The sequence below is a fragment of the Coffea arabica genome, chromosome 6e, assembly GCF_036785885.1.
Source record: "Coffea arabica cultivar ET-39 chromosome 6e, Coffea Arabica ET-39 HiFi, whole genome shotgun sequence".
In the NCBI taxonomy this organism is placed as follows: Eukaryota; Viridiplantae; Streptophyta; class Magnoliopsida; order Gentianales; family Rubiaceae; genus Coffea; species Coffea arabica.
The window spans coordinates 19,014,591-19,032,178 of record NC_092321.1 but is presented as its reverse complement, the minus strand read 5'-3'; the positions used below and the strand labels follow the sequence as shown (position 1 = coordinate 19,032,178).

At 32.0% G+C, this 17,588-nt stretch overlaps 2 protein-coding genes and 1 long non-coding RNA gene across 3 annotated transcripts; all 3 read left to right on the top strand.

Annotated features, from left to right (window-relative positions):
* Nucleotides 1-1,008: 1,008 nt before the first annotated feature.
* LOC140009767 (uncharacterized) lies at nucleotides 1,009-1,710 on the top strand. Its single transcript, XM_072056074.1, has one exon. The coding sequence runs from the start codon at nucleotides 1,009-1,011 to the stop codon at nucleotides 1,708-1,710; it is 702 nt and encodes a 233-aa protein (XP_071912175.1).
* A 63-nt stretch (nucleotides 1,711-1,773) lies between these two features.
* LOC140009766 (uncharacterized) lies at nucleotides 1,774-2,585 on the top strand. The gene is made up of 2 exons (XM_072056073.1): nucleotides 1,774-2,494; nucleotides 2,563-2,585. Exons 1-2 carry the CDS (start codon nucleotides 1,774-1,776, stop codon nucleotides 2,583-2,585), a joined length of 744 nt encoding a protein of 247 aa, XP_071912174.1.
* A 226-nt stretch (nucleotides 2,586-2,811) lies between these two features.
* Nucleotides 2,812-3,312, top strand: LOC113696528 (uncharacterized). The gene is made up of 2 exons (XR_011817043.1): nucleotides 2,812-2,847; nucleotides 2,937-3,312. It is a non-coding gene; the product is annotated as an uncharacterized lncRNA (long non-coding RNA).
* The last annotated feature ends 14,276 nt before the right edge of the window (nucleotides 3,313-17,588 follow it).

Below are 17,588 nucleotides of genomic sequence, written 5' to 3'. Positions count from 1 at the left end.
TTTGCTGGACGATATTGAGGTTGTCTTTACTTTCATTATAGGTTCAGTAAATGTCAGGTCACAGTCGAATGTAGTCCAGAGTTCATGTCTATCACTAGTCTTTCCTATTGCACAATTATAACTACATTTTTTTTTTGTCAAATGTCAAATTCCCTATGTATGTAATGGATTACAGATACGTTTGCATAACAAATTTACAAAAGACTGGCAACTGCCAGGAAGTCATTGTGGGCCTCTCTATCAGCCACGGATTTAAGGGGGGGCTGGTGGGGGCTTAAGCCCCCCCCCCAAGCCGCCGGAAAACCCCCTATATATAGGGGATTCCGGCGGCCAGCCCAGCCCAGCCCAGCCCCCCACGGTGATCCAGATCTACCATCCTCCATGGCTCCATGAATGCTGCAGAGGAAGTGAAGAAGAGCTGGGAAGCCGCTGCCGTGCTGACTGCTGAGGAAGAAGATGACCCATTTCATTTTGAATTTTTTTTTTTTGCCCTCTAAATACAAAACGACGTCGTTTCACTTTTAGAATACTCAAAATTATTTTTAAATTTTGAGTATCTTGATATTAATTTGATTAAGATTAATTTTTATTTAGTTTATGTTAATGTAATTTAAGAATTTGAAAGATTACATTAAAAAATTTAATGATATTAAATTTAAATTAGAAATTAGTTTAGAAATTGTATAGATTTTAGGTTGTATTTAGTTTTTAAAATTTTGTTAGTTTTATATTTGAAATTTTAAGAATTAATTATGTGAATTAGAAATTTTGAATGTAAATATAAATTCAAAATTTTATGAGATTGAATTAGAGATTATATGGGTATTTAGTTGTACCTTATTTTAACTTTTTGATAATTTTATATAATGAATTTTATAAATTGAGAAATATAAGTAATATGAATTTATTATTAAATTAAAGAATTATTTATATGAATTTTAAATTAATTGATTATTGAATTGCATAATTTTATTGAATTTAACCACAATTATTTAATTGTGACAGAAAATGGAGAGATTCTTTAAACCTAAACGAGTTCGTAGTGGTGAATCTTCAAATGAGCCTAATATTAGTGAACCAGTTCAAAATCAATCTTGTGTGGAATTGAATTTAAATGATATTGTTAGTGATCCGGGATTACGAAAATCAGTTGAGAAATTTGATATTTCTCTTCGAGACCATGTCCGAAGAGAGTATTTGACTAGGGGACCTTGCCAACCGATTGGCCATATGTATCCAAAAACATCATTTGGTAAACAACATAGAAGTTTCCAAGATAGTTGGTATCAAAAGTTTGTATGGTTAGAGTATAGCATATCGAAAGATGCGGCGTTTTGCTTTTGGTGCTTTCTTTTCAAAACACAAAATAAGGGAGGTCGATATGCAGAGGATGCCTTTACAAAAACGGGATTCAATAATTGGAAAAAGGCAATGGAAAGATTTAATGAACATATTGGAGCTGTGAATAGTTGCCATAATGATGCTAGAATACAGTTTGAAAGTTTTCAAGATCAAAGGCATAGTGTGTCAAATGTGCTACGATCTTGTGGGCGCGAAATAGATATTGCATATCGCACCCGTTTAACTGCTGCTCTGGATGTGACCCGCTTTCTTTTGAAGCAAGGATTGGCTTTTCGTGGAAATGATGAGTCAACTAGTTCTTCAAATAGAGGCAATTTTCTTGAATTGTTTGAGTGGTATAGCCAGTGAAATACTGAGATTTTTGAGGTTGTAAATCAAAATGCTCCTGCAAATAATCAACTAACTTCTCCAATGATTCAAAAAGATCTGGCACATGCTTGTGCCTCAGAGATCACAAGTGTTATAATCAATGATATTGGAGACAATTATTTTTCCCTAATAGTTGATGAGTCTCGAGACAGTTCAGTGAAAGAGCAAATGGGAGTTGTTTTGAGATATGTGAACAAAGAAGGGCGTGTGATTGAACGTTTCCTTGCAATTGTACATGTGTCTGACACCACATCTCTTTGTTTGAAAGATGCAATTGATTCTTTATTCGCGCAACACGGATTATCATTATCCAAATTGAGAGGTCAAAGATATGATGGAGCTTCAAATATGCGAGGTGAGTTCAATGGTTTGAAGGCCCTTATATTACAAGAAAATCCCTATGCGATGTATATTCACTGTTTTGCTCACCAACTCCAGTTAGTTATTGTTGCTGTTGCTAAGGGAAATATCATTGTCAGTGAATTCTTTGTCTATGTCTCTATGATTGTCAATTTAACTGGAGCATCATGTAAAAGGAGAGATCAATTAAGACAAATAGAACATGATAAGATTGTTACACTTTTAGACAGTGGAGATATTATTAGTGGAAAAGGCAAAAATCAAGAAACTAGTTTAGCAAGACCAGGGGATACTCGTTGGGGATCACACTATCTAACATTACTTCGCCTATCCTCTATGTGGGCTTCGGTGATTGGAATATTGGGAAATATACAAGATGATGCCACCACTTCTGACAATAGAGGTATGGCCAGGGGTTTGATTGATAGAATGAATGATTATGAGTTTGTTTTTGCATTGCACCTGATGAAGTATTTATTGGGAATCACAAATGACTTGTCACTTGTTTTGCAACAAAGGGATCAAAATATTGTCCAAGCCATGAGTTTGATTGATACTATGAAATCTCAATTGCAAGACTTTAGGGAAGAGGGATGGCAAATAATTTTAGATGAAGTCAACAATTTTTGTGAGTTGAATATGATTCCCGTGATTGATATGGAAGACAGTATAGCAATCCGTGGCAATGCCAGGCGCAGTCGCAGAGGTCAAACCATCACCAATTTTCATCATTATCGCGTGGAAATTTTTTGTGAGGTATTATTTTTGAAATTATTATTTCATTACATTTGTTACTTGTTAGCAGATTTTCTTAGTTATTAATTTTATTATTGTTGTGATGTCAGGTTGTTGATTTAATTATACAAGAGATGAATAATCGTTTCTCGGAAGTTAGCACGGAATTGCTTAGTTGCATAGCATGTCTTGATCCAAAAAGTTCTTTCTCTCAATTCAATGTGCAGAAACTACTCCGTCTTGCTGATTTATATCCTGAAGACTTCTCAAGTAACGATTATTTATATCTTGAGTCTCAACTTCGAAATTATATTTATAATGTGCAACGCGATCCTCAATTTTCAGAAGTTGGAGATTTGGGAAGTCTTGCTCAACAAATGGTTAAAACTGGTAAAAATACAGTTTTTCCATTGGTTTATCGTCTGATCCAGTTGGCATTAGTTCTACCAGTTGCGACTGCTTCTGTTGAAAGAGTATTTTCTGCAATGAATATTGTCAAGACTGATTTGCGCAACAAAATGGGAGACGAGTGGATGAATGACTGTCTGGTTGTATACATCGAGAAGGATATTTTTGCAACAATTGAAAATGAGCAAATATTGCAGCGTTTTCAACGGATGAAGACTCGCAGAATGCAATTGCCTCCTCTTCGTTATTCGAGTGCAACAACTACCAATACTTCAAGTGTTAATCAATAACAAATTTTTGGGTATGTATAATTATATGTTTTTATTATTTTTATAATTATTGATTCTAAATTTTACTTATTAAATATATTTATTTCGTCACAAAAAAAAATTTTAATACACTTCAGCCCCCCCAAAAATAAATTTCTGGCTCCGTCCCTGCTCTCTATTAAGCCACACAGGGAAGGATTGCTTCCACCTAGTTTCTTGTAACAAGTTAATTGCTAACTTAGCTAACCCATGGCTACATAGGTTCATTTCTCTCCTAATATGAAAGAAGGAGCATTTCCAAAAAGATCAACTAAGTTGCCTGATGTCTTCAATTAGCATATCCAAAGAGGTTAGGCCTTGACATCCTATATTGATTCTATCCACAACAGCTTTGCAATCAGAGTGAATCAATAAGGAAATAACTAATGCTTTAAAGTTTAGTTATAACTAATGTAGAATTAATGCTTTAAAGCTTTGCACTTTAAAGTTTAAAGAGTACCTTTTGACATCCTATAAATGTAGAATTATTTTACCTTTAAAGAGTACTTTAAATTTCCTTTATTAAAATATAACTAATGCTTCAGAAATGTTGATCATTAGAAGAGACATGAGCCTTATTAATCCTCATAGAAATAAAATCCAATCTATCACCAAAATATTGAATTTTAACAGCCATAAACTAGTTAAAAAAAAAGAAGAAAGAGGGAAATCAATATCAAAATCAATAGGAAATAAATCAAAAAGGCACTAGTCCTCGACAATAGTACCAAAATTTGATAGATGTCGAATCTGTGTAATAATAAACATCTACTCAAATAAAATACTGATTTTTATATATAATGGTGAGCTGGATCGAATCCATAGGGATTGAATAAAAAATTTGTTTCTTTTAGAGTTCAAATTTTAGGGGATTTTATAAAATTGAGAATAATTAAATAACTCAAATAAAATGAATAAATAAAAACTAAATGATAATTTATTAAAATTAAAATAATAACAGACAAACTCTAGTCAAGAAATAATTTCGAAAATTGTTCACTCAATTGATCATCGATGTAATAATAATTTCATTTGCTCACTGACAAACAAATTATAACTATCAAATAAGCAATGACAATCAATTTCTCCTTACTGTATTGATGATTAATGTACGACCATTAACCGCTACCCTAATCAAGAAATAACCCTAGGAACAACCTTAAAGTTCAATTTATCAATTGCCTTAAGAATTAGAGAAATTCTATTCTAACCAAATAACATGCTACAAAGGTTATTTTAAATTAGCCAACGTGTCTCCTTGACACAAATCCAGTCATGCGAGTTACCACTAATTTAAAATAATTAAACAATACAGATTTAACTGTTCTAATTGATTTTAGATTATTAGATTAATTTAAATATTGGTCCCTTAATATTCAAATAATATAATAACCATGAGAAATTAAATAAGAGAGCATACTATACCAGTAAATAAAAAAAGAAAATATTAAGAGTGACAGACTTTTATGATGGGCAATTCTAGTGTGCATGTGTTTAGTATTCCTATGCACTCAGTCAATGATTCTTTGAGTATATTAAAGGAAAATTTCTGCATGGGTTTGATTTGATTGTATCATGGCTCCACTCTCAATATAATGAAGATCATTAGAAGTTAAATTGCTGGAGTTTATGACTTCCAAATTATTAGACTAAAAGATAGATTTTAGTTTTAATCTGCCACATCCTAAAATAGTTTGAATATAGTCTACTTAGGTTTCAATCTTACCACATTTTGTCCTTCAAATTTCAATACTTTCATATCAATCCCGTTGAAAATTTTTTTTTTAGTTTTACCAGAGATTATTTCGGTCCCGCAACTTTTTTTTGATAAAATATAAGTCAATATTATTAATAAATTAGTTGAAAATCGTCTAACACGATTTGCTTGATAAATTAATCTGCACTAATGTCAAAAAATACATTGAATATGTCATAGATATATTTGATCTGAAAAATTATTAAATTTAATAGAATTACAAAATATAAAAAATTACACTGTGAATCACAAATCATCAAATCTGACCAATTGAATGAACCACTCCATCGATATCTGTGTATATCTATTCCCTCAAATCTGTTATCCAACAGGTTCGAGTTCAAAACTAATATTGAGATCTGATGAGAAGACTCAAGAAATTTTGGTTCTAACATATAGATATGAAGAAACTCTAAAAGTTAAGAAAATAAATAACAAAAACAAAACAAAACTCTTACTAAGTTAGTTTAGAAGAGAAGAAAACTCTCACTAATATATCCTAGGAGAGACTTTATTAAACAAAAATAAGAACAAAGGAAAAGAAAGGGAAATGTTGGCTCAATCCTCCTATGGAGGAAAAACATTAGAGAGAAAGTTGAAGACAGGGAGATACAATGGTCCTTGATCCCGCAACTAATGCTTCAGAAAGGTTTTGGAGAATGTAATAAAATTGTAAAGCTTCAGAAATAAAATCACAAAGGCCTTAAAGTGCAAAGCTTTAAAGCATTAGTTATTAAAGAGTACCTTTTGATTTAAATGTAGAATTTAAAGCATTAGTTATATCTACTATAGTATGTAAGCTTTAAAGGTGTACAATAGTAAATCTTGACATATTAATCTAAAACCACAAAGACCTTAAAGTGCAAAGCTTTAAAGCATTAGTTATTAAAGAGTACCTTTTGATTTAAATGTAGAATTTAAAGCATTAGTTATATCTACTATAGTATGTAAGTTTTAAAGGTGTACAATAGTAAATCTTGACATATTAATCTAAAACATGAGTATCTTAGACAAATGCTAAGAGATTGCATTATGATATTGTATATGTAAGAACATACAATAATTTAGCTGGTCTGTTGACTAACTTTTTGCTAAGAGACTTATGTTAAACTAACTATGCACATGCGAATGTACTACACAGCGAAAATTTAAATATACTTACCTCTAACCATTGTTGTCAAGCACAATTGATCTCTTCTTGTATCTTTGACTCCTTCTTATCTATTCTAACAATACAAAATATGTAGAAGAAGGAAAAGTAGAAAGAGAATTTAGAATAAGGATCTTCTAGCCTACGCCTAACCCAAAAGTGTGCAATTGATGGAATACCAAAAACTATTTATAGGCTAGGTTAGGGACCCTTACTGGCAAATACAAAAATCCCTAGGGTTTTCTTCCATTAAGGAAATCTTGCCAAAATTCATAACTGAAATTAATAGTTTCTGACTAATTGATTGATTCGATTGATTAACTGATTGAATAAGATATCAATTAACAATAGATATCAATCAATCACTAATAAATGAAATATACTGATTAATTATTGACAAAATGCCAATCAATTAATCAGGATACCAATCACCAATCATTGCCTAAATGGGAGATACTAATTAATTGACAATTAATTAGAATATCAATCAATCATGTGGGTCATAATTTGCCTCTAAAGGAGGTAAGTCTTACATTCTCCCACTTGACCCACATGCCATAGTCAGATAACTAATGAGTGACTAACTGCTTAAAAAATGGCTATAAATCCTGTTTGTCACTCATCAAATTCAGCAATTATGTAACAGTTGCTTAATTAGAAAATAATAATACATGAATCATGGCGGTAATGCTCTCATGGCAAACACTTCCTTCCATGTATTACAATGTATTATACTTCCTAATCAAGTGCCTTTAAAGAACTTTATGAATAACTTCATATAAGTTATTCAGGGTCCAACTTTATGGATCACATGATCCTTACTTTATACATGAACAACAATGTGCACAAAATCATGTAAATATAAAATATCTCGAGTGTCTAGACAATAACAATAGTTTGAGAATAATAGCAAAATACGAAATGAACTATTGAGTTCCATGTGAGTTATTTGATCATTAACAACTCAGCCGGCAATCTTTAGTTGTTTGATTAACAATAATAACTCCTTACTATATACTCAATAGCTACATTTTGCTTTTCAAATAACTATTGAATACCTTATGTCGACTTGTCTATTTTGATTTCCACTCTTTCATGTATACATAATGAAAGGGTATAGTCAAATCAAATATCTATAATGGCCACAATATAATATCGATAAACTTTATACCAAATAGTAGATGTATGTGGTATAATTTCATAGCATCGTTGGTGCATTTATATTCATTCCAATGCATGCAATTGTTCACTATTATTACTTAAAAGTAATCAAAGAACTCTTGCGTGAATGTCTTAAGATAGATTAACTATCTTTTACATTCTATTTTGTGAATGTCAATGATAGAAGGATTTCACAAATACCATGATTGAGAAAAACTCTCATAGTATTACTCCCACTAACCTTAATGTATATTAATTTACTAGAAAAATTCTTCTAAGATCAAATGAAGAATAAATTAATATACGATTGGGAAGAAACAATTTAAATTGCATTCTCTACAAATGTATTATGGTGACACATGTGTATACCTAATTATCAAGAGTCACATTAAGGACATTTGTTTTCATATTTATCTAATGTAACTCTAATAGTGAGTTACTAGAGTCATAATTACTCTAAATAAAATCTCTCAAAATTTGGTAGAGATTTTGTGGTAATTTGTGACATTATTTCTGAATATGGAGATTTCTCCATTTGTACCTTATGAAAACATTACCCAATATATCCTTAAACTCTTGTAGGTATACAACCAGAGAACTTCAATTCTCTATAGAGAACATTTTTCCTCCCACTGTCTCAAAGATAACTCAACCAGTAGATTCAAAGTGGATTTATCTTTATGTGTTTATTTGATAAGGAGTTTTCAATTGATTGCTTATCTAAAATAATTAAATAATTATTTTGAGAAAAGCTATCAATTTTTCATATGCAAAGGAGTCAAATACGAATCCTTACCATTTCAAAACTCCATTCTAGAGTCAAAATACTCCCACTTACTTCATGTTCTTAAGAAATTTAAATCTCCAGTTCTAATAATTCTTGAAGTGTAAAGGAATCTAAATTTCTTGAAGTAAAATAGCCTTGTTTCCTTTGTACAGCTTCTTTATGTGCAGGTTGATTACCCTCACAAAACTGAACATAATATTTTAAACTTGATTTCCATCCATACCATAATCAAAATGGTGTTTAAACAACATTGGAGGAAATTGTTTAAGTATATACTTCAATTTCAAGGCATTACTCACAAGATATAAAGATTGTCAAAATGCTATATCCACAATTATCTCATCATTTCCTTAAGGTACATCATTTGGATGTAACTAATCAAGCATTGTTTTTTCTCATTAGCAATGCTTCATAATTAAGAAATTTATAAAATGAGCACATATAGGATAGTCCCCTAATTTTGTGAGCCTTCATTTTATTTTCTATCCCTCAAATTTCAAATTTCCTTTATTGTTTGAACACTTACAAAGGTATCAAATATTGATCCTTTATCAAATAAGAAAGGAACTTTATATTTGATGAATGGTTACCTAGTAATGAGATTACATATCTCTCACCAATAAAAAAGGATAGAAAATATTTTAGAAAATTTTAGTGTTATAATGAAACTCTTATGGCATTCATAATAGTTGAATAGTCTGCTTTACTTATGCAGTATACCTGAAATATTATAGTCAATAAATCTAAAATCTTTAAAGATTTATAATTTATCAACTCTTTATTTCCTTATAGAGATATATCTCAATCTCTTATGTTAAAATTTAAGGAGTTTTCCTAGTGATAAACATACTTGCTGCCAATATAATTATTATGATCAAGTGCAGTATATTGCTCAATTCAAAGGATAGTACTAGAAACTTTAGAATTAATAACTTTCCTATTTTCAAAATCTACTACTGGATAATAAGATTCATAATCATACCCAATAGTAATTAATTTGAAAATAGAAATTCTAAAGTAACAAGAAAATAATGTTGTTCGAAAAAATAACAGATTTTCTTAAAATGAGCAATAATACATCACTTATCTTTATGTGAACATTTTTTAGTTTCTATAAAGAAACTTTTGTTCACTTTTCATATAATTAGAAATTATTATACTAGCAGCGTAAATTGACAGCTTTAACCAATTCACCAAATATATCACAATTTATAACACTCAACAATTGAGATTTTCTTTTGAGTTACTTTCCCACAAAGTAGAGTATCAAATATCATTCTCTTACAAACAACGTTGGTCTTTATCGCTATTTGATTTAATGAGAACAAAATTACCTTTCTTTGCATTTCTTCTTTCATGAAGGTTAAGTTTCTCTTATTTCTTAACCTCTTTATCCTTTCTTAATACACGTGGTTAAAACAAGTAATTAACCATATACCTTTATGTGTATTATAAAGGTTTGAATGGCTAAGAAATTTTGCATGAAAGAATCAAGATTGAAATGCGATAGAAATAACTCAATCTCAATTTGATCAGACTTTAATTGATGATATAACAAAATTCTCAACTTTAAGAAATGAACTAAAATACACTTCAATATTTAAGTGTCACAAAAGAAAGCCTTCTAATGGTGCTAGTTAAAACTTGCAACAATTTCTTTATGGCTTTCATGCAAGATTTAACTATAAATAATTAGGGTTTGAACCCTATTTTATATGAATATGAGACAAAATAAGCAAACTATTAAATTGCTCCCAATTCTCATACTCAATCTCTATATTAGCAAATATATCCACATTATGAGAATGGTTTGCTCATTCTCATAGAAATGCTAATTTAAAACTTGCACCAAAAACAAAAGAGAATGAATTTAAAAATTAAGCTAATAAGAACCATAAAATCATTGGAATGAAACACTGAATTAACAATCAAGAACTATATCATAAAAAAGCTATGAAATTTGTACCTTGATTTTGAATCAACCTTATGTCAATTCAAATATTCAAACCTTTCTATAGAAAAAGGTTGTAAACATCCATAGAATTTACTTTACTTAATCATAAGACTAGTAATCTAGAACAATGAATTAAAGAAATAATTCGTACCTGTGGGCATAGAAATATCTCTTAATTCACTATCTAATTTACCATCTTATGTCAATTAATCTCACCAAAATAATTACCTCCCTATGGGGCCGGATAACTATCTCAATGAATTAATTGCAACTTGATATAGATGCCATTTTTTTAAAATTTCTTTAATCACTCAGCAATATGTGAAAAAGAAATGCAAAATTTCCCCAAACACCAATATACTTAAGATGTTGTGGCTACTCCTAAGTATACGGCATTATAAGAAAAATTGTCAACTAGTCAATATGTTGACTAAAAATTCATAATTACAATCACGAAACTGTATGTGATAAAAAACTTTTCTCATCAAATATTTGGGATACTGTGGCTACTCCCAAATATATAATGTAAAAGTGAAATTTTTAGCATGGCATCTTGTTATTTGTCAATAGTCAAAAAACTTTACGTTGACTAAATTTCATTGAACTTTCCTTTCCTTTTATAATCACTTAATCTTATGTGATTAAAGTTATTTACACCGTATATTTAAAATGATGTGACTATTCCCAAATAAACGATGAAACAAAACTTCTAATGAAAATTCATAGAAAATAAGTAGTCAACTCGTTGACTAGAAATCCTTGATTTTAATCACTAAGATCAAAGTTATAGTACATCAATCTTTGAGATGCTATGGCTACTCTCAAACATAAAGTGTACTAGACTTTATAAGGATAGCAAAATAGTCAAAAATCTGTATTTTGACAAAAGAATTTCATAATTTTCCTTTTTTTCTTATATTCATTTTTTTTAACCACCAGCCTTTATGTGATTAAAATACTTCATGCATCAAATAATTGAGATGCTAGACACACTTTGTAAAGGAAATTCTCTGAAATTTAAATATAACCAACTATGCTAATGTTGACATTATAATATGAGATAAATGAACACAAGTGTGGTGCACAAAATACTACATAATTTCAAGTAACAATAGGAACATGGAGGCAAACTCATTGAAATCATACCTTCAGATATTTATCTCATAATAAGGTAGCAAAGATTCAATAAACCTCTAGATCCATTCATATAAAGTTAACCAATTATCTTGCATAGATTAATATGATATTAATCTTTTGATTGTTGAATATAACAACTCTTTATATGTTTCTCGAATTGTTATATTGTATTGATAATAACAATTAATACATATAACCCTTATAATCACAAATATGTAAGTCCAAGAAACATTCAAATTACTTGCAATTATATCAGATTATTGGAGAAAATCTGGATGAATTACATAACCAAATAAGGTATGATATGAATGATACATATACATAGGATTAGTCAATAAATCTCAATTATTGAGAAAATAGACCATAGATCCCATGGCAAATTAAATTCGATTCGTTTAAACTTGATACGAATCTCTAAAACTTTTATCAGATTGCCAATAAACCATGAAATTATGAGTTGAACAACATGGTTAGAGGTTGGCTCTGATACCACATGTTAAACTAACTATGTACATGCGAATGTACTACGCAGCGAAAATTTAAATATACTTACCTCTAACCATTATTGTCAAGCACAATTGATCTCTTCTTGTATCTTTGACTCCTTCTTGTCTATTCTAACAATACAAAATATGTAAAAGAAGGAAAAGTAGAAAGAGAATTTAGAGTAAGGATCTTCTAGCCTATGCCTAACCCAAAAGTGTGTAATTGATGGAATATTACAAGCTATTTATGGGTTAGGCAAGGGACCCTTACTGGCAAATACAAAAATCCTTAGGGTTTTCTTCCATCAAGGAAATCTTGCCAAAATTCATAACTGAAATTAATAGTTTCTGACTAATTGATTGATTCGATTGATTAACTGATTGAATAAGATATCAATTAACAATAGGTATCAATCAATCACTAATAAATGAAATATACTGATTAATTATTGACAAAATGTCAATCAATTAATCAGGATACCAATCACCAATCATTGCCTAAATGGGAGATACTAATTAATTGTCAATCAATTAATTAGAATATCAACCAATCATGTGGGTCATAATTTGCCTCTAAAGGAGGTAAGTCTTACAACTTAATGAATACAATGTTATTAGAAATGGAATTCAAGCCATTTATCTAAAATCACTAGCAACAGAAACACTACCTTTATTCTAGCATTGCCATTAGATAATGAGATTTAAAGAGTAACAATAGATTATTAAGTGATTGTGAGCACTAATACTTTGTGTACAACATTACCCATTAATGTATTAAACGTGAGGTTGAACATATGATGAGTTATATTCTTAATGAAATATAATTGCTTATCTTCCATAAAATGAGACTCGCTAAATAATTAGGATCATTGTCTACTTGTAATAGGTTGAGGAATGCTATGCAAGTGTTGTCAAAAAGAATTAAGAGATGGAAAGAAGAATATCAGGAGGTTGGCAAGTTCACATTCAATAATTTTAGACTTTAAATTTACTTTTTTGAATCAAACAAAGAATAGCAAAGCCAAAAGTATTCCAAATCAACCTCGTTCTAGTACTAGGGATTTAACTAAGATATGTTTCAACTCCATATGAAAAAATATGATGCCATTTTAAGAAGACATTGTTCTAATTTTCAAAATAGTTCTAGTTGCCTCTGAGAATTGATGAGAAGTAGGCATAACTAAAATAGATTCATTGGTCAAGATTATTTCTGGAGCCATCTTGTCAACCTTTCTTCCTTTTAAGGAGAAATTCAAGCTATCCCAGCTAAGTATAGTAGAAGTATAATTTGATATGTTTCTTATTTAAAAAAAATGATTGAAGCGTTGTTCAATTTGATGATGGTGAGAAGCTAGTATGAGAAAAATACTGAACTAATATACTAAAATGCAAGTAAGAATGAGTTTCATTACCTATAATCTACTAGTATAGGATAAGTAATGAGCTTTCCAACTAGAAATCCTTTTATTTCTAGATTTCAATAATGATTAACAGTGCTCTATCATAAGCCTTGAAGAGAGTAAGAGAGTTGAAAACCTTTTTCCAAAAATTTGCAGTTTCTAGGGATGTGGCCTAATTTCGACTATAGTGTTTCAATAACAGATAGAAGATTTATATAGATTAGCAAACAAATCTAAAGTCATTATTAAATAAGAAGAGAATATGTTGCAATATGATTTCTGACTAGATAATTGCCCGTAAAAACAAGAAGAATCATCAACAAAGGCGAGGTGAATTACCCTAGGTCTAGGTAAAATTGATAAGCCTGTATTGCTTGATTAAGAATAGTATCTTCTAAAGTGTCAGAGAAATTTTGCAGTAAAAGAATGAATAAATAGGAGGACATTAGATAAAAGTCTTATTTTTTAACTATCGTTTTCAAGCCACATTACGAGTTCATGAAATCCATCGTTGACTTATTCCTTCATGACAACCTAAAGTGAGGATTATGCTCATAAGAAAATCTATCAAATCATTTGTGATCATAAGGATATAACCAGTTTTCGCATGTTTAGCTATCGTTTTTACCCCTCTGTTGCAATCATACAAAACCTATGTGTTGACTAAGTTTTCTTAAGAAATAAGGGTGACAAACTCTTTGCTTTCACTAAGATGTGATGTTGAATGGATTACATACAATTTTGGGCACAAAAATAAGATAAATCTTGAACTCCCATTTCCCTTTCCATTTCCAAATCAGAAATAACGCCCACTTGATTGGTCCTGCAAGTGGTGACCCGTTACCCTAAGCACCAATTCTAAAGTGAGGAAGAAATCTTTTGTAATTTGGTATTATTTTGAGAAATTCATCATGAAATTTTCTGTTAGGAAACATAGTGTTCAAATAAATGGAGAGTCATCCAAACAAATGTTTACAGTCAAAGGAACCCGCACTGGGGCAAATTTTCATTTGAGAGATTTTGCAAAATGGGCCCATACTGGGGCAAATTTTCATTTGTAAGATTTCACACAATAAGCCCACACTGGGGCAAAATTTTTATAGTCCATTTGAGGATTTCGTCAAAGAGTCAAGCAAGACTTTCAAATCAATCACACTGCTCCTTCCATGAGTAGTAGTTGCAATATTTAAAATAAAGTGCATGTTGTATTTTGGCAAGCCCCTGTGCAGGTATCCATGCTGAAATCGAGGAAGAAGCGTAAGTCAGAATCTTACGAATCAAGGCCTCAAGGAGGAGCAACCATGCCGTAATGCAAATCAATTGATCGGTTGCACAATAATTGGTGGAAACTGGGGCAAATTATTTTTTTGAAAAGATTCTCAAAAAATCAAACTTGAATTTAATTTCTTGTTCCTTGACAAATTTCAATTTGATCTCAGCGCCCGCTGCGCACCCTTCCATTCCCCATTCTTGACAACCACATTGAATTCACTGACTTCAACCACCGTTAGCATCGAGTCTATCTCACTAACGTGTGCGTTTCATTCAACCATCGTTAGCATCGAGTCTATCTCACTAACGTGTGCATTTTTATTTCACCACCGTTAGCATCGAATCTATCTCACTAACGTGTGCGTTTCATTCAACCACCGTTAGCATCGAGTTTATCTCACTAATGTGTGCGTTTTTATTCCACCATAGCGTGTGTGTTTCTTTTCTTCTACCACCGTTAGCATCGAGTTTATCTCACTAACGTGTGTGTTTTATTCTATCTCCGGCAGGCTCGGGTGTAATCCCACTGACCGATCATCAAGACAGGCTCGGGTTCAATCCCACTGACCGATCACCATGGCAGGCTCGGGTTTAATCTCACTGACCCGTTATTAAGGCAGGCTCGGGTTTAATCCCACTGACCAATTCATCACTGGGGCAATTTTTTTTTGGATGATTTTTCAAGTAAATCTTATATAGTTTTCTCATACATACCAGCATTTTATTTTGCATCGCCACTAGTCGTGGGTCAGTTCCACTAGTGAGCATTTTATTTTGCATCGCCGCTAGCCGTGGGTCAGTCCCACTAGTGAGCATTTTATTTTGCATTTTGTTTTCATCGCCACTGAACATGGGTTAGTCCCACCAGTGTGCATTTTACTTTGGACTCAAAAATATTAGATTTAGGAAAGTACTTGCTTTTCATAACTTTACTCACCAACAAGTTGGGGCAAGTGAGGAGCCGCCATACTTGTTTGGATAGCAAAGCTTCATTAAAGTAGAGTAAGTCCCTAAACCCAAGTCCACCATTCTCTTTCCTATTCGCTAAATTAGTCCATTTCTTCCAATGCATCCTTTTTCGCCCTTGATCATTTCCCTACCAGAATCTGGCCATTATCCCACTTAACTCTTTGCATAGGCTCTTTGATAGTTTGAACACTGACATAGCATAGGATGGGACTGCAAGAGCTACTGATTTGAGCAGAACATCTTTCCCTGCATTACTCAGAAGTTTACCTTTCCAATTCTGGATTCTAGCCATCATATTTTCTTTAATGAACCTGAACACACTGTTTTTGGACCTTCCAACAACTAAAGGTAAGCCCAAGTACTTTTCTTGTGAAACCTGTTGGATTCCTCCTAACTTCTGCAGCATCTCCTCCTTCTTTCTACTGCCTGTGTTTTTGCTGAAAAAGATTGCTGATTTGTTAATGTTAACTTGTTGTCCAGATGCTTTTTCATAGCACTCCAAGATTTCCTTTATATGTCCTGCTTCATCACCATTAGCTTTACAAAAAATAAGGGAATCATCAGCAAAAAATAGATGGGAAACAGATGGGCCTTGTTTTGCAATTTTAACTCCTGTAATTTGTTTGTTTCTGATAGCATTATTTAGGAGGTTAGAGAGCTCTTCAGCACAGAACAGAAACAGGCACGGGGAAAGGGGATCTCCTTGCCTAATCTCTCTAGAAGGACTTACATACCCTCGCTTAACACCATTAACATTGAAAGAGTAAGACACAGAGGAAAGGCAACCATGCATCCATCTAATCCACAGAGGGGCAAACCCCATTTTACTGAGAATGGGTATAAAGAAATTTCTATTTGACTCTGTCATAGGCTTTGGACAAATCAAGCTTAATGGCCATGTACCCATCCCTCCCCTCTCTTTTAGACTTCAACCAATGCATGCACTCGTAAGCTACTATGACATTGTCAAGTATTTGTCTATTTGGGACAAAAAATGCTTGGGAGTAACTAATGCAAGAGTTAAGAAAAGGCTTGAGCCTGTTCACAAGAATCTTGGAAATGATTTTGTAAAAACATTATATAAACTAATAGGCCTAAAGTGAGCAAGGTTGTGAGGATTGTCTATTTTAGGAATAAGGGTATTCAGGGTCTCATTGATAGCTTTAGAGAGGAAACCAGTATGTAAGAAGCCTTGGATAGTATCCACTACATCTACTTTAATGATATTCCAAAACCTTTGGAAGGAAACAGGGGACATACCGTATGGGCCAGGGGATTTGTTTTGGTACATATAGAACACTGCAATTTTGATTTCCTTCTTGGTTACAGGTTTGGTAAGTTGCAGATTCACCTATTCAGTGATAGTCTTGGGAATACCATTTAGTATCTCATCAAATTCTGAAGGCTTCGAAGATGTGAAGAGTTGGTTGTAGAATTGAGCAATTTCCTCTCCTATTTCCTCATCAATTGTACACCACCCTCCCTGGTCTTTCTCAACCTAGATATTCTGTTCCTTTTCCTTCTGCCACTCACACAAGCATGAAAATATGCAGTATTCTTGTCCCCATTTTGAAGCCATTTGGTTCTTGCCCTTTGGTTCCGAAAAAGTTCCTCTTGCTTATAGGCATCAGAAAGCTGCTTCGTAAGCAGTTTAACGGCTTCTTTATTGTTATTCCCATGCCTGGTCTTTGTAGCTTGTATTTCCTCTTTGATCCTTCTAATTTCTATCTTGCTATTTAGATTCAGCGATCTGTTCCAAGCTGAAAGGGTCATTCTGCATTGTTTAATCTTCCTACTGATTCTAAATCCTCTAGACCCCACTTGATTTTTACCCCATGTCTCTTGGATTAGGCCTTCCACTTCCCTGTATTGGAGCTATTTGGGATCAAAATGAAATCTTCTTTTTGGTTTCTTGACCCTAAGCTCTATCTCTAAAAGGAAGATATCGTGATCAGATGCCTCAATCTCAATATGA